Below are 27,011 nucleotides of genomic sequence, written 5' to 3'. Positions count from 1 at the left end.
TCAGAAAACGCTAGCAGATCAATCAGTAACTCATGCTACTCATGTTATGATTCATATGGTGAGTTTATTGTGAATTAAGGATACAGTCAGTGTTTTAATGATACCTGTGAATGCCGTCACATATGCACTCTGGTTTTGGCTGTGCACTTCAGAGAAGCATTAATATAAACAAAGAGGTAAATAATTATATACATCTACTTTCCCAGAAAATCTTTGAAGTGATTCCACCAAAGTGTGGCAGATCATTCTATGCATTTTATGCATTTAACTAGTCAGTAAATATATACATAAAAACTTTATGTACCCACATTTTTATCATTTTGCTTTGTCACATGTTCTATTCTGGCATTTGGAAACTTTGAATCAATCATATATTTTTGGTCTTGAATTTATTTTGTTGTTGTTGTTTTTTAATTTTTTAAGGCTAAGTATGAACCACCACAATAATCAAAAAAAGAAAAGAGGGGAAGGGGTAAAGTGTTATTCTATCTACACTAGTATTTCGTTTTTATTTTGTATTTTAAAATATGGAATATACATATACTCTAGCTGAAATAAAGAAAATATTTTAATAAGAAAGCAAAATAGGTTAGAAAGGTTTCAATACAAAATCTAAACAGGTAAGTATAGTTATCATAGTATTAGTTTATATTCCTTTCTGCAAATAATCTATAGTCTAAACATAATCAGTGTATTTTTGAGAAGCCTATTTAACAAGTCTTTTTGTTGTCTTTGAGCCTTTCAATGGTTTATTTCCACAGTTCGTGTATCTTTTCAGACGTTGCTAAAACTATGAACTCCTCTGTATCTATAGAAGTTGTTTGTTTCCTTTTTGTAGATTTGAAGAAATAAATAATTTTATTAGTGCGCAGTACAGCACATTCATGTACTTGAAAATGTATATGTAGTAAATTATGTTCAACAAACTGTTTTCATAAATGTCACTTTTAGGTTTTGTTTCATTTTCAGTTACTGGAAAATTCAGAAAACAGATTTTTTTTTCTGTATGTGCAGATTAGTTTCATTGGGGGTTGGGAAAAGACAACTCTCATTTGGTTGCATCTCCAGGAATATTTGATTGACTACCTTTTTCTTCCTCTAACAAGATGAGTTCAGTTCTTGCTGAAGATGTAACGATATTTCCAGAAACCAGAACATTAGATGAAGTCCCATCAGTTTCATTTTTTTCACTCTCTGTTATTCTTTCTTTAGGTGATAAGCTTTCTTGTGCATCAAAAAATATATCAGGTTTATCTGATGGACTGTCTTCATCTGAGCTTCTTCTGTCTTTATGTCCTGTCTCCTCTTCTTTGTCAACAGTCTTTGCCTTTTTGGAAGGAGATGTGAAACCAAGCTTGGGAAATCTAAACCATCCAGCTTTTTCAGTTTGCTTAGAAGAATCATCATCTAATGTGTCAGTGGGTTTCATGTCTTCTGGAACTGATTTTTTTACTTCTGTTTTTAAATCTGAACTTGTTTCATCACCAGAAGACGAAAAACCAATACTGGGAAGCCAAAATTTGAATCTTCCGGGAGATCTTTTACTATCGGTCTTTTCTTTTTGATCAGTTATGCCTTTTTCTTCATCTTCTAGTGCTTCAGCTACATCATCATCTTTAGAGAGAGGAGCTACAGTTATTCCCTCCGGTGACTTATCAGGATGACTGTCTTCTGGTTTACTGGAAGGCTTTACTTCAACAGCAAATGTTTTTAACTTTGGCAAACTGACATCACTAGATACTGTTCCACTAGATTCTTCAGTCTCAATGTATGTTTTTTCAGATAATTTAAGCTCTTCACTGACAGTCCTCTGTGCTGATGCTCCAAAGCTTTCATCAGAGTATTTAGGTTTGCTCACTGATACATCAGTTTTATATTCTGTAGAAGATTGTTGAACTAGCACATCTAAGTTACTATGTGATTCAGGCAGCTTTGCCTTGAGCAATGAGAATCCCAAAGTAGCAGTTTTAACTTCTGATGAGAGAATCTCTGATTCTTTCAGTATCTGAGTAGTGTAAATCTCACACCTTTCAATAGCAACATGTTCAGGTTCCACTTTCTCATGTATTTCTTGGCCCTCTACATATGACCAATGAATATCTTGCCCTGCATTAACAGAGGATTCTACGGTAGTAGTCATCTGTGCTGTTTTAATGTCAGGTTCAGATAGCATTACAATTTTGCTTTTTGCCTTTTGAATACCACCCTCTAGAGCCTCTGGTGTTGCAGGGGTTGCAGAGCTTGCTTCCAGTTGTGCTACTTCAATGTCAGTACTAGTTCCTTTAGGCTCTGTTGTCAGTTTTGACACTGAAACATCAGTTTCAGTTGGGAAAGCTTTGAAAGTGAATCTTGGTATTTTTAATTTTGGAATTTTTATATTTACTTCCAGGTCATCTTCTGATTTGTCCACAGTGTCCATTGTCATTCTGGCAGATGGTTCTATAAAAACACTTTTTAGGCCATAGGATCCTTCTGATTTTTGAAACTGGATTTCTGCTGTGCCTATTTCAGTTTCAGGCACCAAAACAGCTTCTGACTTAGGCAAATTGATATCATCTTCAGAACCCTTCACTTTTGAACGCAGCACTCCAAACTTTGGAATCTTAAACTTGTATGTTTTAATTTTACTTGTTTCTTCTCTGTCGTCTACTTGCACTTCCGTTCCTGCAGACATGTCTTTTTCAACGCTTTCCACTTGAAATTCTATTTCAGGATCTACTCTGCCAATTTTAACATCCATTTTCACTCCTGGAACTTCTGTCTTCAGATCTTCCAGCTTAGCTGCAACATAAGCATCATCTTCTGACCCCTTTGTTGCAGACCATTCATACACAGGCCTTTTCAATTGGCTTCCTTGACCATCTTTTCCTATAATTTTCATCTCATCCTTTATCTTTCCTGTCTTAATTGCTTCAGCTTGACCTTGGATGGCCAGCTCTGCCGTTGGAAGACTAACTTCTAATTTTTCCTGTGTTGCATCCACAGTCATTTCAGCTGATGAAGGTTTAAATTCTACTCTTGAAGTCTCTAACTCAATGGAACTTTGTACTTCAGGGATGTCTATATTCTGTGGTTTGACTTTGTGCTCCTGAAGAGTCAGGTCATATGTAGGAAACTTATTTGCACTGTCTTTGTCAATTTTTGAAGCACTTGTTTCTGTTTTAGACAATTCTGCTGAAGATAATTTGAATTCCAAAGTATGCATTTTTTGTCCTTCAGCACTGCGCTTAACTACTTCTGCATAAGTTTCAGTTTTTGGAATATCCACTTTACTATCTGTTCTTTCTTCAGATAATGAAATATCGCCTTCCATCTTTGGCAAGCTAACATCAGAACTCTTCACAGAATCTCCTGATTTTAGAATGTCTTCTTTTCCAATAGTAATTTCAGTGGCTGCATGTGGCAATGGTAAGGTATTTTCAGGAATATTTATTTCAGTTTGTATTTTGGCAAAGGGAATGCTTACCTGAGGCTTTTCCAGACTCATCTCAACGTCAGCATCACCTTTTTTTTCCTTTAAGGATGTCCGGCCAAATGCAGGTATTCTAAATTTTGGCATTTTAAACCATCCCTGATGTTCTTCACTCTGAATTTCTTGAGCTTTTATTTCATGTTCTTTTAATTTTATATCCTTCTCCTTAGGGCTCTCAATAGCTCCCTCTGTCATTGATGTAGTCACTGACTGGAGACTAATGTCTACTTTGGGAGCTTCAGTGCCAGCTGTCAGAATCTGAGGTGTTATGATCTTCCCAGCATAAACCTCCACTCCAGGATCTGAAGTATCAGATTTAAATTCTGATGCTGGAACACCCACAACAATGTCAGTAATTTCTGTTGTCATTTGTAGCTGGGGTGGCTCAGCTTCTGTTTTTGCAGAGCTGATCTCAGGCTCTGGCCCTTTCACTTTTGTTAGGGAGATTCCAAATTTTGGCTTCTGGAATTTGGGCATTTTAATCTTCCCTTCAAGACCTTCCAATTTCATCTTTCTTCCATCCACAACTAATGATCCTTCACTTCCTGTTTCAGGGCTCTTCAATTCAATTGAGGCTTCCCCTTTGGGAAACTTAATCCCTGTTTTTTCACTGGTATCTTCATCAGCAGAACTTGATTTTAGGACAACCTCTTGCAGACTGCCCTCTGAGGCAGGCAGAGCAGCATCAGCTTTTGCTAAGCTGACACCCATGGGAGGCTCTAATTGGGAGGCTCCAATTTCTGTTCTGGAAAACTCCAAGGTAGGGATCTTAACCTCAGCCATTTTTATACTTATTTGTGCCCCCTCTTCTGCGGTTTTGGAATGACATCTTTCTATATCAAGTATCTGTATCGAATCATCACCATCTCCTTCTATTTTAGGAACAGTAGCATCAGCTTCAACTTTTGGCAAATTCACCTGAGATTTGGGAACCTTGATTTTGGAGAGTGAAATTTTAGGCATGACAAATTGCGGCTTTTTAATTGGACTTTTTTGTTCACCTTTTCTTGCAGAAATTTCCAGATCAAGGGCTGTGCTAGGACCCTGATCATCAGTTGCAGTTCCTGTCACTTCTGTGTCTATTCTGCCTGACACTACAGTAAGTTTATGATCTTCCAGATGTGCTCCAGAATCTGGTTTAACACATGCTTCCTTTTTTGGTGACCTACTAAAGGATGGAAGTTTGAATTTCGGCATTTTGAAATGTCCTCCTTTCTCTTCTCCATCTACAACTCCAGGCTTTATTTCCCCTTTAATTTTTGGTGCTGTATCTGAATCCTGAATATCACTGTCTGTCTTTGAGATAGAAATGTCACCTGATGGGAGGTGGACATCAATCTTTGATGCCCTATTGTCAGCTTCAGGCATTTGGGCTTTAGGCCTGGAATTTTCTATTTCTGCAGCAGATTCCACCTCCAAATTTGGTGCTTCAACACCAATGTCAGCAATTTCTATCATCGCTTTTAATTGGGGAACATTGATCTCTGATTTGGATTTGATGACCTCCTTTTCTGGCACTTTTCCTTTCAAATGTGTAATTCCAGACTTTGGCATTTGGAATTTAGGCATCTTAGTTTTTCCTTCAGGACCTTCATGCTTTATTTCTACAGTACCCACAGCAGTTTCACTTGATGTTCTTTCAACAGTTGTCTCAGGACTCTTCAACTCAAGGGAGCCTTCAGTTGTTGTCATCTTAGTATCTGAGCTGCAGAGGCTAGCAGCAGCAGCAGCTGATTTCAATGTCAGGTCAACCTGCTGAAGACTGACCTCACATGTAGGAAGTATGACCTTACCTGTAGACATGCTAACATCCATGTCTACTTTGGGAGCTTTGACTTCTGCCCCATCTCCACTGCTCCCTTTCTCAGACCTCTGCACTGAAACACCTCCTTCTTTGGGACCACAAACATCAGTTTCTAGTTTGGGCAGAGAGACATGGACTTTTTGACCCTTCACTTTAGGGAGTGAGATCTTTGGCATGATAAATTGGGACTTTTTCATTTTGTCCTTTTCACCATCTTTTTCTGTTGATGTATCCAATTCCACACTAGGGTATTGATTCTCAGGGATAGTTAGCATTAATTCAGATTCTGTATCTCTAGATAAAGCAGGTGGAGTGGGTTCCTCCAGATGTCCCTCAACTTCAGAAGGAACAACTGCTTCTTTCTTTGGGGACCAACTGAATGAAGGCAGCTTGAATTTTGACATTTTAAATTTGCTTTCTTTCTCCTCAATATCCTTCTCTCCTGAAGTTACTTCCTGTTCTGCCCTGCATTCTAAATTTGAATGCTGGATTTCCATTTCTACCTTTGGCATGGTAATTTCCATCGATGGAAGACTGACATCCAACTTTGGTGCATCCGGAACAACTTCAGATGAAGGCTTTTGCATTTTTACACGTAATTCAGCTTCAGGAACTTGAGTTGGACTTTCACTACCAATATCAGATATATCAGATGTTATCTTTTCCTTGGAAATTTCAGGTTCCACTTTAGTATGAATGTCACTTTCTGATGGTTTTCCCTTAGACCAAGAAATTCCAAATTTCGGTTTTCGGAATCTGGGTATTTTAACTGTATATTCTGTGTCACCCACAGATATTTCAGCACCTGGTGTTTTACCTCCTGACTTCAGACTACTTTGCTCCAAAGAACCCTCCTCAGTTAATATTTCAGAATCTGTGGCAGAAATATTTGTATCAGCAAGAGATGATATTTTGGATTCAGATTCTGGTATATTCATTTGATATTTAGTTAGCGTTACATCTCCTTTTGGTAATTCAGAATCCTGTTCAATTTTAGAAGAACCAATGTCAACTTTAGAGAAACCCAAACTAGGAATTCTAAATTTAGTACTTTTAGAGGAAGTTTCTGCCTTATCATCAGGAGGAGGTTTTGGTCCAACACTGCTAGAAAGAATATCAGGAGATTCCTCAGCTAATACATAAGAAAAAGATTCTGACTGAGAAAAATAAGTACTGGATGTACTCTGCATCTGTGCTTTAGAACTTTTAGAAAGAGAAACTTTTGGCATTTTAAAAAGAGAACTTCGAGCTTTACCCATCTCACCATCTTTCCCAGAGGAGGAAAATATGACACCACCACTGTCAGGAGGATGGATCTCGGCCCAGGGCACGGTCAGCTCGGCTTCGGCGGCTCCCGAGGGCACCGTCACCTGGGGCTCCTTGAGGCTCACGTCCACGTCGGCGGCGCCCTTGGCCTCTCTGCTGCTGGACCAGCCAAAGGAAGGCATGCCGAACTTGGGCATTTTGAACTTGCTGTCCTTCGCCTTCGAGGCCTCCTTCTCCGGGGCTTTTGCTTCCCCTTCGAGGGAGAGGGCCGCCTCGGGCGCCTGCAGGTCGACGCTGGCCTTTGGGAGGGTGATGTCGACGGAGGGCAGGGTGACGTCCACCTTGGGAGCCTTGATGTCAGCTTTGGGCATTTTGAGGGAGGGCACTTCCACCTTCCAGCCAGCCCCCTCGGTTTTGGCACCGGGGACGTCGGCTTTGAGGCCCAGCGCGGGGCCTTCCCCTGTGGCGGTCACGGTGGCGGAGGGGAGGTCGACCTCTGCGGTGGGCAGGATGACCTCCGCTTCGGGCCCGTGGGCCTTGGGGGGCGACACACCAAATTTGGGCTTGTCGAACTTGGGCATCTTAATCTTCCCTTTCAGGCCGGCGGCTTCCACCTCGGCTCCGTCCAGCGAGCCTTCGGCGGAGGGTGCTTTCAGGTCTATCTCGGGCCCCTGGAGGCTGAGGGAGCCTTCGAGCGAGGGCAGCTGCACGTCGGGGGCCGAGAGGCTGACGTCGCCCGTGCCGGCCTTGAGCTCTGCCTCCGGGAGGCTGACGTCGACTTTGGGCAGGCTGACGTCCGCGTCGAGTTTGGGAGCCTTGACGGTTGGCTTGGAGAAGGCCACGCTGGGCACCTTGACTTTTGGCATGTGCAGTTTCATGCCGCTGCCCTCGACTTTACCGGCAGCGGCGTCCAGGCTGCCTTCGGCATCGGGGCCCTGCAGGGTGAGCTCGCCCTCCGGGATTTCCGCCTGGGCTTTGGGCAGCGAGACCTCGGCCTTGGGCAGGCTGACCTGCACGTGGGGAGCCTTGACTTTGGGCAGTTTGACGCTGGGCATCTTGACGTCGGGCATTTTGAATCTGCCTTTCTCGGCGTCTCCTCCGGCGGTGGCGGCCTCGATGGTCAGCTCGACGCCGGGAGCCTGGATCTCGGCCCCGGGCACGGTCAGCTCGGCTTCGGCGGCTCCCGAGGGCACCGTCACCTGGGGCTCCTTGAGGCTCACGTCCACGTCGGCGGCGACGGCGCCCTTGGCCTCTCTGCTGCTGGACCAGCCAAAGGAAGGCATGCCGAACTTGGGCATTTTGAACTTGCTGTCCTTCGCCTTCGAGGCCTCCTTCTCCGGGGCTTTTGCTTCCCCTTCGAGGGAGAGGGCCGCCTCGGGCGCCTGCAGGTCGACGCTGGCCTTTGGGAGGGTGATGTCGACGGAGGGCAGGGTGACGTCCACCTTGGGAGCCTTGATGTCAGCTTTGGGCATTTTGAGGGAGGGCACTTCCACCTTCCAGCCAGCCCCCTCGGTTTTGGCACCGGGGACGTCGGCTTTGAGGCCCAGCGCGGGGCCTTCCCCTGTGGCGGTCACGGTGGCGGAGGGGAGGTCGACCTCTGCGGTGGGCAGGATGACCTCCGCTTTGGGCCCGTGGGCCTTGGGGGGCGACACGCCAAATTTGGGCTTGTCGAACTTGGGCATCTTAATCTTCCCTTTCAGGCCGGCGGCTTCCACCTCGGCTCCGTCCAGCGAGCCTTCGGCGGAGGGTGCTTTCAGGTCTATCTCGGGCCCCTGGAGGCTGAGGGAGCCTTCGAGCGAGGGCAGCTGCACGTCGGGGGCCGAGAGGCTGACGTCGCCCGTGCCGGCCTTGAGCTCTGCCTCCGAGAGGCTGACGTCGACTTTGGGCAGGCTGACGTCCGCGTCGAGTTTGGGAGCCTTGACGGTTGGCTTGGAGAAGGCCACGCTGGGCACCTTGACTTTTGGCATGTGCAGTTTCATGCCGCTGCCCTCGACTTTACCGGCAGCGGCGTCCAGGCTGCCTTCGGCGTCGTGGCCCTGCAGGGTGAGCTCGCCCTCCGGGATTTCCGCCTGGGCTTTGGGCAGCGAGACCTCGGCCTTGGGCAGGCTGACCTGCACGTGGGGAGCCTTGACTTTGGGCAGTTTGACGCTGGGCATCTTGACGTCGGGCATTTTGAATCTGCCTTTCTCGGCGTCTCCTCCGGCGGTGGCGGCCTCGATGGTCAGCTCGAGGCCGGGAGCCTGGATCTCGGCCCCGGGCACGGTCAGCTCGGCTTCGGCGGCTCCCGAGGGCACCGTCACCTGGGGCTCCTTGAGGCTCACGTCCACGTCGGCGGCGACGGCGCCCTTGGCCTCTCTGCTGCTGGACCAGCCAAAGGAAGGCATGCCGAACTTGGGCATTTTGAACTTGCTGTCCTTCGCCTTCGAGGCCTCCTTCTCCGGGGCTTTTGCTTCCCCTTCGAGGGAGAGGGCCGCCTCGGGCGCCTGCAGGTCGACGCTGGCCTTTGGGAGGGTGATGTCGACGGAGGGCAGGGTGACGTCCACCTTGGGAGCCTTGATGTCAGCTTTGGGCATTTTGAGGGAGGGCACTTCCACCTTCCAGCCAGCCCCCTCGGTTTTGGCACCGGGGACGTCGGCTTTGAGGCCCAGCGCGGGGCCTTCCCCTGTGGCGGTCACGGTGGCGGAGGGGAGGTCGACCTCTGCGGTGGGCAGGCTGACCTCCGCTTCGGGCCCGTGGGCCTTGGGGGGCGACACACCAAATTTGGGCTTGTCGAACTTGGGCATCTTAATCTTCCCTTTCAGGCCGGCGGCTTCCACCTCGGCTCCGTCCAGCGAGCCTTCGGCGGAGGGTGCTTTCAGGTCTATCTCGGGCCCCTGGAGGCTGAGGGAGCCTTCGAGCGAGGGCAGCTGCACGTCGGGGGCCGAGAGGCTGACGTCGCCCGTGCCGGCCTTGAGCTCTGCCTCCGGGAGGCTGACGTCGACTTTGGGCAGGCTGACGTCCGCGTCGAGTTTGGGAGCCTTGACGGTTGGCTTGGAGAAGGCCACGCTGGGCACCTTGACTTTTGGCATGTGCAGTTTCATGCCGCTGCCCTCGACTTTACCGGCAGCGGCGTCCAGGCTGCCTTCGGCATCGGGGCCCTGCAGGGTGAGCTCGCCCTCCGGGATTTCCGCCTGGGCTTTGGGCAGCGAGACCTCGGCCTTGGGCAGGCTGACCTGCACGTGGGGAGCCTTGACTTTGGGCAGTTTGACGCTGGGCATCTTGACGTCGGGCATTTTGAATCTGCCTTTCTCGGCGTCTCCTCCGGCGGTGGCGGCCTCGATGGTCAGCTCGACGCCGGGAGCCTGGATCTCGGCCCCGGGCACGGTCAGCTCGGCTTCGGCGGCTCCCGAGGGCACCGTCACCTGGGGCTCCTTGAGGCTCACGTCCACGTCGGCGGCGACAGCGCCCTTGGCCTCTCTGCTGCTGGACCAGCCAAAGGAAGGCATGCCAAACTTGGGCATTTTGAACTTGCTGTCCTTCGCCTTCGAGGCCTCCTTCTCTGGGGCTTTTGCTTCCCCTTCGAGGGAGAGGGCCGCCTCGGGCGCCTGCAGGTCGACGCTGGCCTTTGGGAGGGTGATGTCGACGGAGGGCAGGGTGACGTCCACCTTGGGAGCCTTGATGTCAGCTTTGGGCATTTTGAGGGAGGGCACTTCCACCTTCCAGCCAGCCCCCTCGGTTTTGGCACCGGGGACGTCGGCTTTGAGGCCCAGCGCGGGGCCTTCCCCTGTGGCGGTCACGGTGGCGGAGGGGAGGTCGACCTCTGCGGTGGGCAGGCTGACCTCCGCTTCGGGCCCGTGGGCCTTGGGGGGCGACACACCAAATTTGGGCTTGTCGAACTTGGGCATCTTAATCTTCCCTTTCAGGCCGGCGGCTTCCACCTCGGCTCCGTCCAGCGAGCCTTCGGCGGAGGGTGCTTTCAGGTCTATCTCGGGCCCCTGGAGGCTGAGGGAGCCTTCGAGCGAGGGCAGCTGCACGTCGGGGGCCGAGAGGCTGACGTCGCCCGTGCCGGCCTTGAGCTCTGCCTCCGGGAGGCTGACGTCGACTTTGGGCAGGCTGACGTCCGCGTCGAGTTTGGGAGCCTTGACGGTTGGCTTGGAGAAGGCCACGCTGGGCACCTTGACTTTTGGCATGTGCAGTTTCATGCCGCTGCCCTCGACTTTACCGGCAGCGGCGTCCAGGCTGCCTTCGGCGTCGTGGCCCTGCAGGGTGAGCTCGCCCTCCGGGATTTCCGCCTGGGCTTTGGGCAGCGAGACCTCGGCCTTGGGCAGGCTGACCTGCACGTGGGGAGCCTTGACTTTGGGCAGTTTGACGCTGGGCATCTTGACGTCAGGCATTTTGAATCTGCCTTTCTCGGCGTCTCCTCCGGCGGTGGCGGCCTCGATGGTCAGCTCGACGCCGGGAGCCTGGATCTCGGCCCCGGGCACGGTCAGCTCGGCTTCGGCGGCTCCCGAGGGCACCGTCACCTGGGGCTCCTTGAGGCTCACGTCCACGTCGGCGGCGACGGCGCCCTTGGCCTCTCTGCTGCTGGACCAGCCAAAGGAAGGCATGCCGAACTTGGGCATTTTGAACTTGCTGTCCTTCGCCTTCGAGGCCTCCTTCTCCGGGGCTTTTGCTTCCCCTTCGAGGGAGAGGGCCGCCTCGGGCGCCTGCAGGTCGACGCTGGCCTTTGGGAGGGTGATGTCGACGGAGGGCAGGGTGACGTCCACCTTGGGAGCCTTGATGTCAGCTTTGGGCATTTTGAGGGAGGGCACTTCCACCTTCCAGCCAGCCCCCTCGGTTTTGGCACCGGGGACGTCGGCTTTGAGGCCCAGCGCGGGGCCTTCCCCTGTGGCGGTCACGGTGGCGGAGGGGAGGTCGACCTCTGCGGTGGGCAGGATGACCTCCGCTTTGGGCCCGTGGGCCTTGGGGGGCGACACGCCAAATTTGGGCTTGTCGAACTTGGGCATCTTAATCTTCCCTTTCAGGCCGGCGGCTTCCACCTCGGCTCCGTCCAGCGAGCCTTCGGCGGAGGGTGCTTTCAGGTCTATCTCGGGCCCCTGGAGGCTGAGGGAGCCTTCGAGCGAGGGCAGCTGCACGTCGGGGGCCGAGAGGCTGACGTCGCCCGTGCCGGCCTTGAGCTCTGCCTCCGAGAGGCTGACGTCGACTTTGGGCAGGCTGACGTCCGCGTCGAGTTTGGGAGCCTTGACGGTTGGCTTGGAGAAGGCCACGCTGGGCACCTTGACTTTTGGCATGTGCAGTTTCATGCCGCTGCCCTCGACTTTACCGGCAGCGGCGTCCAGGCTGCCTTCGGCGTCGTGGCCCTGCAGGGTGAGCTCGCCCTCCGGGATTTCCGCCTGGGCTTTGGGCAGCGAGACCTCGGCCTTGGGCAGGCTGACCTGCACGTGGGGAGCCTTGACTTTGGGCAGTTTGACGCTGGGCATCTTGACGTCGGGCATTTTGAATCTGCCTTTCTCGGCGTCTCCTCCGGCGGTGGCGGCCTCGATGGTCAGCTCGAGGCCGGGAGCCTGGATCTCGGCCCCGGGCACGGTCAGCTCGGCTTCGGCGGCTCCCGAGGGCACCGTCACCTGGGGCTCCTTGAGGCTCACGTCCACGTCGGCGGCGACGGCGCCCTTGGCCTCTCTGCTGCTGGACCAGCCAAAGGAAGGCATGCCGAACTTGGGCATTTTGAACTTGCTGTCCTTCGCCTTCGAGGCCTCCTTCTCCGGGGCTTTTGCTTCCCCTTCGAGGGAGAGGGCCGCCTCGGGCGCCTGCAGGTCGACGCTGGCCTTTGGGAGGGTGATGTCGACGGAGGGCAGGGTGACGTCCACCTTGGGAGCCTTGATGTCAGCTTTGGGCATTTTGAGGGAGGGCACTTCCACCTTCCAGCCAGCCCCCTCGGTTTTGGCACCGGGGACGTCGGCTTTGAGGCCCAGCGCGGGGCCTTCCCCTGTGGCGGTCACGGTGGCGGAGGGGAGGTCGACCTCTGCGGTGGGCAGGATGACCTCCGCTTCGGGCCCGTGGGCCTTGGGGGGCGACACGCCAAATTTGGGCTTGTCGAACTTGGGCATCTTAATCTTCCCTTTCAGGCCGGCGGCTTCCACCTCGGCTCCGTCCAGCGAGCCTTCGGCGGAGGGTGCTTTCAGGTCTATCTCGGGCCCCTGGAGGCTGAGGGAGCCTTCGAGCGAGGGCAGCTGCACGTCGGGGGCCGAGAGGCTGACGTCGCCCGTGCCGGCCTTGAGCTCTGCCTCCGGGAGGCTGACGTCGACTTTGGGCAGGCTGACGTCCGCGTCGAGTTTGGGAGCCTTGACGGTTGGCTTGGAGAAGGCCACGCTGGGCACCTTGACTTTTGGCATGTGCAGTTTCATGCCGCTGCCCTCGACTTTACCGGCAGCGGCGTCCAGGCTGCCTTCGGCATCGGGGCCCTGCAGGGTGAGCTCGCCCTCCGGGATTTCCGCCTGGGCTTTGGGCAGCGAGACCTCGGCCTTGGGCAGGCTGACCTGCACGTGGGGAGCCTTGACTTTGGGCAGTTTGACGCTGGGCATCTTGACGTCGGGCATTTTGAATCTGCCTTTCTCGGCGTCTCCTCCGGCGGTGGCGGCCTCGATGGTCAGCTCGACGCCGGGAGCCTGGATCTCGGCCCCGGGCACGGTCAGCTCGGCTTCGGCGGCTCCCGAGGGCACCGTCACCTGGGGCTCCTTGAGGCTCACGTCCACGTCGGCGGCGACAGCGCCCTTGGCCTCTCTGCTGCTGGACCAGCCAAAGGAAGGCATGCCAAACTTGGGCATTTTGAACTTGCTGTCCTTCGCCTTCGAGGCCTCCTTCTCCGGGGCTTTTGCTTCCCCTTCGAGGGAGAGGGCCGCCTCGGGCGCCTGCAGGTCGACGCTGGCCTTTGGGAGGGTGATGTCGACGGAGGGCAGGGTGACGTCCACCTTGGGAGCCTTGATGTCAGCTTTGGGCATTTTGAGGGAGGGCACTTCCACCTTCCAGCCAGCCCCCTCGGTTTTGGCACCGGGGACGTCGGCTTTGAGGCCCAGCGCGGGGCCTTCCCCTGTGGCGGTCACGGTGGCGGAGGGGAGGTCGACCTCTGCGGTGGGCAGGCTGACCTCCGCTTCGGGCCCGTGGGCCTTGGGGGGCGACACACCAAATTTGGGCTTGTCGAACTTGGGCATCTTAATCTTCCCTTTCAGGCCGGCGGCTTCCACCTCGGCTCCGTCCAGCGAGCCTTCGGCGGAGGGTGCTTTCAGGTCTATCTCGGGCCCCTGGAGGCTGAGGGAGCCTTCGAGCGAGGGCAGCTGCACGTCGGGGGCCGAGAGGCTGACGTCGCCCGTGCCGGCCTTGAGCTCTGCCTCCGGGAGGCTGACGTCGACTTTGGGCAGGCTGACGTCCGCGTCGAGTTTGGGAGCCTTGACGGTTGGCTTGGAGAAGGCCACGCTGGGCACCTTGACTTTTGGCATGTGCAGTTTCATGCCGCTGCCCTCGACTTTACCGGCAGCGGCGTCCAGGCTGCCTTCGGCGTCGTGGCCCTGCAGGGTGAGCTCGCCCTCCGGGATTTCCGCCTGGGCTTTGGGCAGCGAGACCTCGGCCTTGGGCAGGCTGACCTGCACGTGGGGAGCCTTGACTTTGGGCAGTTTGACGCTGGGCATCTTGACGTCAGGCATTTTGAATCTGCCTTTCTCGGCGTCTCCTCCGGCGGTGGCGGCCTCGATGGTCAGCTCGAGGCCGGGAGCCTGGATCTCGGCCCCGGGCACGGTCAGCTCGGCTTCGGCGGCTCCCGAGGGCACCGTCACCTGGGGCTCCTTGAGGCTCACGTCCACGTCGGCGGCGACGGCGCCCTTGGCCTCTCTGCTGCTGGACCAGCCAAAGGAAGGCATGCCGAACTTGGGCATTTTGAACTTGCTGTCCTTCGCCTTCGAGGCCTCCTTCTCCGGGGCTTTTGCTTCCCCTTCGAGGGAGAGGGCCGCCTCGGGCGCCTGCAGGTCGACGCTGGCCTTTGGGAGGGTGATGTCGACGGAGGGCAGGGTGACGTCCACCTTGGGAGCCTTGATGTCAGCTTTGGGCATTTTGAGGGAGGGCACTTCCACCTTCCAGCCAGCCCCCTCGGTTTTGGCACCGGGGACGTCGGCTTTGAGGCCCAGCGCGGGGCCTTCCCCTGTGGCGGTCACGGTGGCGGAGGGGAGGTCGACCTCTGCGGTGGGCAGGATGACCTCCGCTTCGGGCCCGTGGGCCTTGGGGGGCGACACACCAAATTTGGGCTTGTCGAACTTGGGCATCTTAATCTTCCCTTTCAGGCCGGCGGCTTCCACCTCGGCTCCGTCCAGCGAGCCTTCGGCGGAGGGTGCTTTCAGGTCTATCTCGGGCCCCTGGAGGCTGAGGGAGCCTTCGAGCGAGGGCAGCTGCACGTCGGGGGCCGAGAGGCTGACGTCGCCCGTGCCGGCCTTGAGCTCTGCCTCCGGGAGGCTGACGTCGACTTTGGGCAGGCTGACGTCCGCGTCGAGTTTGGGAGCCTTGACGGTTGGCTTGGAGAAGGCCACGCTGGGCACCTTGACTTTTGGCATGTGCAGTTTCATGCCGCTGCCCTCGACTTTACCGGCAGCGGCGTCCAGGCTGCCTTCGGCGTCGTGGCCCTGCAGGGTGAGCTCGCCCTCCGGGATTTCCGCCTGGGCTTTGGGCAGCGAGACCTCGGCCTTGGGCAGGCTGACCTGCACGTAGGGAGCCTTGACTTTGGGCAGTTTGACGCTGGGCATCTTGACGTCGGGCATTTTGAATCTGCCTTTCTCGGCGTCTCCTCCGGCGGTGGCGGCCTCGATGGTCAGCTCGACGCCGGGAGCCTGGATCTCGGCCCCGGGCACGGTCAGCTCGGCTTCGGCGGCTCCCGAGGGCACCGTCACCTGGGGCTCCTTGAGGCTCACGTCCACGTCGGCGGCGACGGCGCCCTTGGCCTCTCTGCTGCTGGACCAGCCAAAGGAAGGCATGCCGAACTTGGGCATTTTGAACTTGCTGTCCTTCGCCTTCGAGGCCTCCTTCTCCGGGGCTTTTGCTTCCCCTTCGAGGGAGAGGGCCGCCTCGGGCGCCTGCAGGTCGACGCTGGCCTTTGGGAGGGTGATGTCGACGGAGGGCAGGGTGACGTCCACCTTGGGAGCCTTGATGTCAGCTTTGGGCATTTTGAGGGAGGGCACTTCCACCTTCCAGCCAGCCCCCTCGGTTTTGGCACCGGGGACGTCGGCTTTGAGGCCCAGCGCGGGGCCTTCCCCTGTGGCGGTCACGGTGGCGGAGGGGAGGTCGACCTCTGCGGTGGGCAGGATGACCTCCGCTTCGGGCCCGTGGGCCTTGGGGGGCGACACACCAAATTTGGGCTTGTCGAACTTGGGCATCTTAATCTTCCCTTTCAGGCCGGCGGCTTCCACCTCGGCTCCGTCCAGCGAGCCTTCGGCGGAGGGTGCTTTCAGGTCTATCTCGGGCCCCTGGAGGCTGAGGGAGCCTTCGAGCGAGGGCAGCTGCACGTCGGGGGCCGAGAGGCTGACGTCGCCCGTGCCGGCCTTGAGCTCTGCCTCCGGGAGGCTGACGTCGACTTTGGGCAGGCTGACGTCCGCGTCGAGTTTGGGAGCCTTGACGGTTGGCTTGGAGAAGGCCACGCTGGGCACCTTGACTTTTGGCATGTGCAGTTTCATGCCGCTGCCCTCGACTTTACCGGCAGCGGCGTCCAGGCTGCCTTCGGCATCGGGGCCCTGCAGGGTGAGCTCGCCCTCCGGGATTTCCGCCTGGGCTTTGGGCAGCGAGACCTCGGCCTTGGGCAGGCTGACCTGCACGTGGGGAGCCTTGACTTTGGGCAGTTTGACGCTGGGCATCTTGACGTCGGGCATTTTGAATCTGCCTTTCTCGGCGTCTCCTCCGGCGGTGGCGGCCTCGATGGTCAGCTCGACGCCGGGAGCCTGGATCTCGGCCCCGGGCACGGTCAGCTCGGCTTCGGCGGCTCCCGAGGGCACCGTCACCTGGGGCTCCTTGAGGCTCACGTCCACGTCGGCGGCGACAGCGCCCTTGGCCTCTCTGCTGCTGGACCAGCCAAAGGAAGGCATGCCAAACTTGGGCATTTTGAACTTGCTGTCCTTCGCCTTCGAGGCCTCCTTCTCCGGGGCTTTTGCTTCCCCTTCGAGGGAGAGGGCCGCCTCGGGCGCCTGCAGGTCGACGCTGGCCTTTGGGAGGGTGATGTCGACGGAGGGCAGGGTGACGTCCACCTTGGGAGCCTTGATGTCAGCTTTGGGCATTTTGAGGGAGGGCACTTCCACCTTCCAGCCAGCCCCCTCGGTTTTGGCACCGGGGACGTCGGCTTTGAGGCCCAGCGCGGGGCCTTCCCCTGTGGCGGTCACGGTGGCGGAGGGGAGGTCGACCTCTGCGGTGGGCAGGCTGACCTCCGCTTCGGGCCCGTGGGCCTTGGGGGGCGACACGCCAAATTTAGGCTTGTCGAACTTGGGCATCTTAATCTTCCCTTTCAGGCCGGCGGCTTCCACCTCGGCTCCGTCCAGCGAGCCTTCGGCGGAGGGTGCTTTCAGGTCTATCTCGGGCCCCTGGAGGCTGAGGGAGCCTTCGAGCGAGGGCAGCTGCACGTCGGGGGCCGAGAGGCTGACGTCGCCCGTGCCGGCCTTGAGCTCTGCCTCCGGGAGGCTGACGTCGACTTTGGGCAGGCTGACGTCCGCGTCGAGTTTGGGAGCCTTGACGGTTGGCTTGGAGAAGGCCACGCTGGGCACCTTGACTTTTGGCATGTGCAGTTTCATGCCGCTGCCCTCGACTTTACCGGCAGCGGCGTCCAGGCTGCCTTCGGCGTCGTGGCCCTGCAGGGTGAGCTCGCCCTCCGGGATTTCCGCCTGGGCTTTGGGCAGCGAGACCTCGGCCTTGGGCAGGCTGACCTGCACGTGGGGAGCCTTGACTTTGGGCAGTTTGACGCTGGGCATCTTGACGTCGGGCATTTTGAATCTGCCTTTCTCGGCGTCTCCTCCGGCGGTGGCGGCCTCGATGGTCAGCTCGACGCCGGGAGCCTGGATCTCGGCCCCGGGCACGGTCAGCTCGGCTTCGGCGGCTCCCGAGGGCACCGTCACCTGGGGCTCCTTGAGGCTCACGTCCACGTCGGCGGCGACGGCGCCCTTGGCCTCTCTGCTGCTGGACCAGCCAAAGGAAGGCATGCCGAACTTGGGCATTTTGAACTTGCTGTCCTTCGCCTTCGAGGCCTCCTTCTCCGGGGCTTTTGCTTCCCCTTCGAGGGAGAGGGCCGCCTCGGGCGCCTGCAGGTCAACGCTGGCCTTTGGGAGGGTGATGTCGACGGAGGGCAGGGTGACGTCCACCTTGGGAGCCTTGATGTCAGCTTTGGGCATTTTGAGGGAGGGCACTTCCACCTTCCAGCCAGCCCCCTCGGTTTTGGCACCGGGGACGTCGGCTTTGAGGCCCAGCGCGGGGCCTTCCCCTGTGGCGGTCACGGTGGCGGAGGGGAGGTCGACCTCTGCGGTGGGCAGGCTGACCTCCGCTTCGGGCCCGTGGGCCTTGGGGGGCGACACGCCAAATTTGGGCTTGTCGAACTTGGGCATCTTAATCTTCCCTTTCAGGCCGGCGGCTTCCACCTCGGCTCCGTCCAGCGAGCCTTCGGCGGAGGGTGCTTTCAGGTCTATCTCGGGCCCCTGGAGGCTGAGGGAGCCTTCGAGCGAGGGCAGCTGCACGTCGGGGGCCGAGAGGCTGACGTCGCCCGTGCCGGCCTTGAGCTCTGCCTCCGGGAGGCTGACGTCGACTTTGGGCAGGCTGACGTCCGCGTCGAGTTTGGGAGCCTTGACGGTTGGCTTGGAGAAGGCCACGCTGGGCACCTTGACTTTTGGCATGTGCAGTTTCATGCCGCTGCCCTCGACTTTACCGGCAGCGGCGTCCAGGCTGCCTTCGGCGTCGTGGCCCTGCAGGGTGAGCTCGCCCTCCGGGATTTCCGCCTGGGCTTTGGGCAGCGAGACCTCGGCCTTGGGCAGGCTGACCTGCACGTGGGGAGCCTTGACTTTGGGCAGTTTGACGCTGGGCATCTTGACGTCAGGCATTTTGAATCTGCCTTTCTCGGCGTCTCCTCCGGCGGTGGCGGCCTCGATGGTCAGCTCGACGCCGGGAGCCTGGATCTCGGCCCCGGGCACGGTCAGCTCGGCTTCGGCGGCTCCCGAGGGCACCGTCACCTGGGGCTCCTTGAGGCTCACGTCCACGTCGGCGGCGACGGCGCCCTTGGCCTCTCTGCTGCTGGACCAGCCAAAGGAAGGCATGCCGAACTTGGGCATTTTGAACTTGCTGTCCTTCGCCTTCGAGGCCTCCTTCTCCGGGGCTTTTGCTTCCCCTTCGAGGGAGAGGGCCGCCTCGGGCGCCTGCAGGTCGACGCTGGCCTTTGGGAGGGTGATGTCGACGGAGGGCAGGGTGACGTCCACCTTGGGAGCCTTGATGTCAGCTTTGGGCATTTTGAGGGAGGGCACTTCCACCTTCCAGCCAGCCCCCTCGGTTTTGGCACCGGGGACGTCGGCTTTGAGGCCCAGCGCGGGGCCTTCCCCTGTGGCGGTCACGGTGGCGGAGGGGAGGTCGACCTCTGCGGTGGGCAGGCTGACCTCCGCTTCGGGCCCGTGGGCCTTGGGGGGCGACACACCAAATTTGGGCTTGTCGAACTTGGGCATCTTAATCTTCCCTTTCAGGCCGGCGGCTTCCACCTCGGCTCCGTCCAGCGAGCCTTCGGCGGAGGGTGCTTTCAGGTCTATCTCGGGCCCCTGGAGGCTGAGGGAGCCTTCGAGCGAGGGCAGCTGCACGTCGGGGGCCGAGAGGCTGACGTCGCCCGTGCCGGCCTTGAGCTCTGCCTCCGGGAGGCTGACGTCGACTTTGGGCAGGCTGACGTCCGCGTCGAGTTTGGGAGCCTTGACGGTTGGCTTGGAGAAGGCCACGCTGGGCACCTTGACTTTTGGCATGTGCAGTTTCATGCCGCTGCCCTCGACTTTACCGGCAGCGGCGTCCAGGCTGCCTTCGGCGTCAGGGCCCTGCAGGGTGAGCTCACCCTCCGGGATTTCCGCCTGGGATTTGGGCAGCGAGACCTCGGCCTTGGGCAGGCTGACCTGCACGTGGGGAGCCTTGACTTTGGGCAGTTTGACGCTGGGCATCTTGACGTCGGGCATTTTGAATCTGCCTTTCTCGGCGTCTCCTCCGGCGGTGGCGGCCTCGATGGTCAGCTCGAGGCCGGGAGCCTGGATCTCGGCCCCGGGCACGGTCAGCTCGGCTTCGGCGGCTCCCGAGGGCACCGTCACCTGGGGCTCCTTGAGGCTCACGTCCACGTCGGCGGCGACGGCGCCCTTGGCCTCTCTGCTGCTGGACCAGCCAAAGGAAGGCATGCCGAACTTGGGCATTTTGAACTTGCTGTCCTTCGCCTTCGAGGCCTCCTTCTCCGGGGCTTTTGCTTCCCCTTCGAGGGAGAGGGCCGCCTCGGGCGCCTGCAGGTCGACGCTGGCCTTTGGGAGGGTGATGTCGACGGAGGGCAGGGTGACGTCCACCTTGGGAGCCTTGATGTCAGCTTTGGGCATTTTGAGGGAGGGCACTTCCACCTTCCAGCCAGCCCCCTCGGTTTTGGCACCGGGGACGTCGGCTTTGAGGCCCAGCACGGGGCCTTCCCCTGTGGCGGTCACGGTGGCGGAGGGGAGGTCGACCTCTGCGGTGGGCAGGCTGACCTCCGCTTCGGGCCCGTGGGCCTTGGGGGGCGACACGCCAAATTTAGGCTTGTCGAACTTGGGCATCTTAATCTTCCCTTTCAGGCCGGCGGCTTCCACCTCGGCTCCGTCCAGCGAGCCTTCGGCGGAGGGTGCTTTCAGGTCTATCTCGGGCCCCTGGAGGCTGAGGGAGCCTTCGAGCGAGGGCAGCTGCACGTCGGGGGCCGAGAGGCTGACGTCGCCCGTGCCGGCCTTGAGCTCTGCCTCCGGGAGGCTGACGTCGACTTTGGGCAGGCTGACGTCCGCGTCGAGTTTGGGAGCCTTGACGGTTGGCTTGGAGAAGGCCACGCTGGGCACCTTGACTTTTGGCATGTGCAGTTTCATGCCGCTGCCCTCGACTTTACCGGCAGCGGCGTCCAGGCTGCCTTCGGCGTCAGGGCCCTGCAGGGTGAGCTCGCCCTCCGGGATTTCCGCCTGGGATTTGGGCAGCGAGACCTCGGCCTTGGGCAGGCTGACCTGCACGTGGGGAGCCTTGACTTTGGGCAGTTTGACGCTGGGCATCTTGACGTCGGGCATTTTGAATCTGCCTTTCTCGGCGTCTCCTCCGGCGGTGGCGGCCTCGATGGTCAGCTCGACGCCGGGAGCCTGGATCTCGGCCCCGGGCACGGTCAGCTCGGCTTCAGCGGCTCCCGAGGGCACCGTCACCTGGGGCTCCTTGAGGCTCACGTCCACGTCGGCGGCGACGGCGCCCTTGGCCTCTCTGCTGCTGGACCAGCCAAAGGAAGGCATGCCGAACTTGGGCATTTTGAACTTGCTGTCCTTCGCCTTCGAGGCCTCCTTCTCCGGGGCTTTTGCTTCCCCTTCGAGGGAGAGGGCCGCCTCGGGCGCCTGCAGGTCGACGCTGGCCTTTGGGAGGGTGATGTCGACGGAGGGCAGGGTGACGTCCACCTTGGGAGCCTTGATGTCAGCTTTGGGCATTTTGAGGGAGGGCACTTCCACCTTCCAGCCAGCCCCCTCGGTTTTGGCACCGGGGACGTCGGCTTTGAGGCCCAGCGCGGGGCCTTCCCCTGTGGCGGTCACGGTGGCGGAGGGGAGGTCGACCTCTGCGGTGGGCAGGCTGACCTCCGCTTCGGGCCCGTGGGCCTTGGGGGGCGACACACCAAATTTGGGCTTGTCGAACTTGGGCATCTTAATCTTCCCTTTCAGGCCGGCGGCTTCCACCTCGGCTCCGTCCAGCGAGCCTTCGGCGGAGGGTGCTTTCAGGTCTATCTCGGGCCCCTGGAGGCTGAGGGAGCCTTCGAGCGAGGGCAGCTGCACGTCGGGGGCCGAGAGGCTGACGTCGCCCGTGCCGGCCTTGAGCTCTGCCTCCGGGAGGCTGACGTCGACTTTGGGCAGGCTGACGTCCGCGTCGAGTTTGGGAGCCTTGACGGTTGGCTTGGAGAAGGCCACGCTGGGCACCTTGACTTTTGGCATGTGCAGTTTCATGCCGCTGCCCTCGACTTTACCGGCAGCGGCATCCAGGCTGCCTTCGGCATCGGGGCCCTGCAGGGTGAGCTCGCCCTCCGGGATTTCCGCCTGGGCTTTGGGCAGCGAGACCTCGGCCTTGGGCAGGCTGACCTGCACGTGGGGAGCCTTGACTTTGGGCAGTTTGACGCTGGGCATCTTGACGTCAGGCATTTTGAATCTGCCTTTCTCGGCGTCTCCTCCGGCGGTGGCGGCCTCGATGGTCAGCTCGACGCCGGGAGCCTGGATCTCGGCCCCGGGCACGGTCAGCTCGGCTTCGGCGGCTCCCGAGGGCACCGTCACCTGGGGCTCCTTGAGGCTCACGTCCACGTCGGCGGCGACGGCGCCCTTGGCCTCTCTGCTGCTGGACCAGCCAAAGGAAGGCATGCCGAACTTGGGCATTTTGAACTTGCTGTCCTTCGCCTTCGAGGCCTCCTTCTCCGGGGCTTTTGCTTCCCCTTCGAGGGAGAGGGCCGCCTCGGGCGCCTGCAGGTCGACGCTGGCCTTTGGGAGGGTGATGTCGACGGAGGGCAGGGTGACGTCCACCTTGGGAGCCTTGATGTCAGCTTTGGGCATTTTGAGGGAGGGCACTTCCACCTTCCAGCCAGCCCCCTCGGTTTTGGCACCGGGGACGTCGGCTTTGAGGCCCAGCGCGGGGCCTTCCCCTGTGGCGGTCACGGTGGCGGAGGGGAGGTCGACCTCTGCGGTGGGCAGGCTGACCTCCGCTTCGGGCCCGTGGGCCTTGGGGGGCGACACACCAAATTTGGGCTTGTCGAACTTGGGCATCTTAATCTTCCCTTTCAGGCCGGCGGCTTCCACCTCGGCTCCGTCCAGCGAGCCTTCGGCGGAGGGTGCTTTCAGGTCTATCTCGGGCCCCTGGAGGCTGAGGGAGCCTTCGAGCGAGGGCAGCTGCACGTCGGGGGCCGAGAGGCTGACGTCGCCCGTGCCGGCCTTGAGCTCTGCCTCCGGGAGGCTGACGTCGACTTTGGGCAGGCTGACGTCCGCGTCGAGTTTGGGAGCCTTGACGGTTGGCTTGGAGAAGGCCACGCTGGGCACCTTGACTTTTGGCATGTGCAGTTTCATGCCGCTGCCCTCGACTTTACCGGCAGCGGCGTCCAGGCTGCCTTCGGCATCGGGGCCCTGCAGGGTGAGCTCGCCCTCCGGGATTTCCGCCTGGGATTTGGGCAGCGAGACCTCGGCCTTGGGCAGGCTGACCTGCACGTGGGGAGCCTTGACTTTGGGCAGTTTGACGCTGGGCATCTTGACGTCGGGCATTTTGAATCTGCCTTTCTCGGCGTCTCCTCCGGCGGTGGCGGCCTCGATGGTCAGCTCGACGCCGGGAGCCTGGATCTCGGCCCCGGGCACGGTCAGCTCGGCTTCGGCGGCTCCCGAGGGCACCGTCACCTGGGGCTCCTTGAGGCTCACGTCCACGTCGGCGGCGACGGCGCCCTTGGCCTCTCTGCTGCTGGACCAGCCAAAGGAAGGCATGCCGAACTTGGGCATTTTGAACTTGCTGTCCTTCGCCTTCGAGGCCTCCTTCTCCGGGGCTTTTGCTTCCCCTTCGAGGGAGAGGGCCGCCTCGGGCGCCTGCAGGTCGACGCTGGCCTTTGGGAGGGTGATGTCGACGGAGGGCAGGGTGACGTCCACCTTGGGAGCCTTGATGTCAGCTTTGGGCATTTTGAGGGAGGGCACTTCCACCTTCCAGCCAGCCCCCTCGGTTTTGGCACCGGGGACGTCGGCTTTGAGGCCCAGCGCGGGGCCTTCCCCTGTGGCGGTCACGGTGGCGGAGGGGAGGTCGACCTCTGCGGTGGGCAGGCTGACCTCCGCTTCGGGCCCGTGGGCCTTGGGGGGCGACACACCAAATTTGGGCTTGTCGAACTTGGGCATCTTAATCTTCCCTTTCAGGCCGGCGGCTTCCACCTCGGCTCCGTCCAGCGAGCCTTCGGCGGAGGGTGCTTTCAGGTCTATCTCGGGCCCCTGGAGGCTGAGGGAGCCTTCGAGCGAGGGCAGCTGCACGTCGGGGGCCGAGAGGCTGACGTCGCCCGTGCCGGCCTTGAGCTCTGCCTCCGGGAGGCTGACGTCGACTTTGGGCAGGCTGACGTCCGCGTCGAGTTTGGGAGCCTTGACGGTTGGCTTGGAGAAGGCCACGCTGGGCACCTTGACTTTTGGCATGTGCAGTTTCATGCCGCTGCCCTCGACTTTACCGGCAGCGGCGTCCAGGCTGCCTTCGGCATCGGGGCCCTGCAGGGTGAGCTCGCCCTCCGGGATTTCCGCCTGGGATTTGGGCAGCGAGACCTCGGCCTTGGGCAGGCTGACCTGCACGTGGGGAGCCTTGACTTTGGGCAGTTTGACGCTGGGCATCTTGACGTCGGGCATTTTGAATCTGCCTTTCTCGGCGTCTCCTCCGGCGGTGGCGGCCTCGATGGTCAGCTCGACGCCGGGAGCCTGGATCTCGGCCCCGGGCACGGTCAGCTCGGCTTCGGCGGCTCCCGAGGGCACCGTCACCTGGGGCTCCTTGAGGCTCACGTCCACGTCGGCGGCGACGGCGCCCTTGGCCTCTCTGCTGCTGGACCAGCCAAAGGAAGGCATGCCGAACTTGGGCATTTTGAACTTGCTGTCCTTCGCCTTCGAGGCCTCCTTCTCCGGGGCTTTTGCTTCCCCTTCGAGGGAGAGGGCCGCCTCGGGCGCCTGCAGGTCGACGCTGGCCTTTGGGAGGGTGATGTCGACGGAGGGCAGGGTGACGTCCACCTTGGGAGCCTTGATGTCAGCTTTGGGCATTTTGAGGGAGGGCACTTCCACCTTCCAGCCAGCCCCCTCGGTTTTGGCACCGGGGACGTCGGCTTTGAGGCCCAGCGCGGGGCCTTCCCCTGTGGCGGTCACGGTGGCGGAGGGGAGGTCGACCTCTGCGGTGGGCAGGCTGACCTCCGCTTCGGGCCCGTGGGCCTTGGGGGGCGACACACCAAATTTGGGCTTGTCGAACTTGGGCATCTTAATCTTCCCTTTCAGGCCGGCGGCTTCCACCTCGGCTCCGTCCAGCGAGCCTTCGGCGGAGGGTGCTTTCAGGTCTATCTCGGGCCCCTGGAGGCTGAGGGAGCCTTCGAGCGAGGGCAGCTGCACGTCGGGGGCCGAGAGGCTGACGTCGCCCGTGCCTGCCTTGAGCTCTGTCTCTTCTTGTTTGATTTCTGTGCCAGGCAAGGTTATTTCTAGTTTATATTTTGTAATATCTGTCTCTTCTTTTTGTGCCTTTAGATCATGTTTAAAAAATCCCATTTTAGGCATTTTGATCTTTTTCTTATGAAATTTTATTGCTGTTTCTTCATCTTTACCTGGTATTGTTTCAAAAATATCTTCTCTTTGCTTAGATGGTACAGAGATTTCACCGTCTTTCATTTCAGTATCTGGTTTGGGAGGCTTTTCTTCTTCTGACTTAGCCCACTGATTCTCTGTGGATGAAATTGCTATTTTTTTAGTTTTCAAGCTTGGCATTTTAACTTCTGGCAGGTGTCTTATATTTTTGTCACTTATATTTTCTTCTATTACCTTTTTTTCAATTTCAGCACTCGACGCCTGCATCTCTTCTGTCGTTATGCTAATATCTGTTTTTTCTCCTGCTGCTAGGGAATGTACTTTTGTTTCCCCGTGGCTCACCTGAGCCTCAGTTTCCCCTGTTTCGTCCTTTAGTGTTGCCCAAGTAAATGTAGGTAATTTGAACTTTGGCAGTCTGAATTTGCTTTCTTTTCCCTCTGTATCTTTTTCTCCTGCTTTAATATCAATGTCCATCTTAGAGTCTTTATCAGTTTCAGGCACATCATCTTCCGTCTGTGCCTTTTTTACAGTATCTATTGGCTGGACTGTGCTCTGTTCTCTGGGTAGTTTTATGTCATCTTTAGGTATTTTGGCCATTTTGAATGACGGCATTTGTATTTTCCATGCAGATACTTCTGATTCTGCATCAGGCACGTCAGTTTTCACATCCAACTTTCTGCCTCCTTCCTTACTTGTGTCATCTGTTCTTTCTGGTACTGAATGTGGAACATCGCTTCCAGGTTTGGTTAAAGCTCTTTCAGTTTCTGGTTCTTCTCTTTTGGGTATTGAAATCCCAAACTTTGTTTTCTGAATTGTTAATACTTTTGTTTTATCTTCTGCCTGTTTTTCTCTTGTTTCCAGTGCACCAGCTGTGGTGTGTAATTCTGCTTTAGCAGTGCCTATTTCTAGACCTTTTACTTGTATGGATCCTTGTGCCGTGTGATCCATTATTTCTATGTTAATTCCACTTTCTCCTTCTATTTTGTCTGTTGTTCCTTTCTGTTTCTTTTTTCGGGATTTTGATGAGGCCTGTGGTGTTTGTTTAGCTGGGCTCTCTTTCAGATCAGGTGTTTCTAAACTGGGTTTTGATATGTGTGTTGATATAGCTGGTACTTCTGGTACAGCAAACTTCAGTGTTGATTCCTGATCTTTTTGTTTTTTAATGCTTATTTCAACTTCAGGGTGCTTTTTTGTTTGGGTTGGAATGCCATTTTTCATTTCTTTCAAGTCTTTTGTTAAAGTTTCTTGTACCTCCCCTGTTTTCATTTCATAAGCAGAAGATGTGGTATATTCAACAGTCAGTATTTCAGGACTTTCCATGCTGATATCTTCTTTATGTATTTTATCTGTTTCAGTTAACAGTTTTGTTTTTATTTCTGTTTTTTGCTTCTCTTTTGGTTCTGGTTTTGATCTATGCATTTTGAATCCAATGTTAGGGAACTTCAGTTTCTTTTGGCTTCCTTTTTTTTCTTTGGTACTGACTTCTTGTTGAAATTGAGACTCTGTGTCTGTGCTTGTTGGGGAAATATCTTGTATAGCAGGCTCATACGCGTCTGATGTACTGTGCGATCTTCTGTGCCCCAATATCTTTTTATTCTTAATTGACTGGAATTTTGGCCATGATAATCTGTCTTTTTTAGGTCGCTTGCTTCTCCCCATCCTTTGGTTTACAATTAATGTTTCCTTGTCTTCTTCTGAAATAGTTTTTCCTGAAATGTGCAGTGTTTCTTCAGGAATGCTTTCACTGAGTTCTTTTTCCTGAAAGAAGAAATTAAGTAATCAGTAGACTAAAAATAAATATAAATATAATACAAATTAAAACATGTAATGTAAAATATATAGAACATTTTTTAATCCAAACTACCCATTTTACATAAAACAATCTGAAAACTGAGTATATAATTCAGGCAGAAATTACAAAAAATTATTACATGACTGTAGTATGTGCATTTCT

The 27,011-nt window shown here is 57.0% G+C and overlaps 1 protein-coding gene across 2 annotated transcripts in view; it reads right to left on the bottom strand.

Moving 5' to 3' along the window:
• Positions 1-44: 44 nt before the first annotated feature.
• AHNAK2 (AHNAK nucleoprotein 2) overlaps positions 45-27,011 on the bottom strand; it is a 69,372-nt gene continuing 42,405 nt past the window's right edge. For both annotated transcript variants that reach the window (XM_064511985.1, XM_064511986.1), the window contains exon 7: positions 45-26,815. In XM_064511985.1, the coding sequence (XP_064368055.1) occupies positions 1,049-26,815 (25,767 nt within the window). In that variant the 3' untranslated portion in view covers positions 45-1,048. The remainder of the gene's footprint in view (positions 26,816-27,011) is intronic.

The sequence above is a fragment of the Dromaius novaehollandiae genome, chromosome 5, assembly GCF_036370855.1.
Source record: "Dromaius novaehollandiae isolate bDroNov1 chromosome 5, bDroNov1.hap1, whole genome shotgun sequence".
In the NCBI taxonomy this organism is placed as follows: domain Eukaryota; kingdom Metazoa; phylum Chordata; class Aves; order Casuariiformes; family Dromaiidae; genus Dromaius; species Dromaius novaehollandiae.
This window is presented reverse-complemented; position numbering and strand designations above follow the sequence as displayed.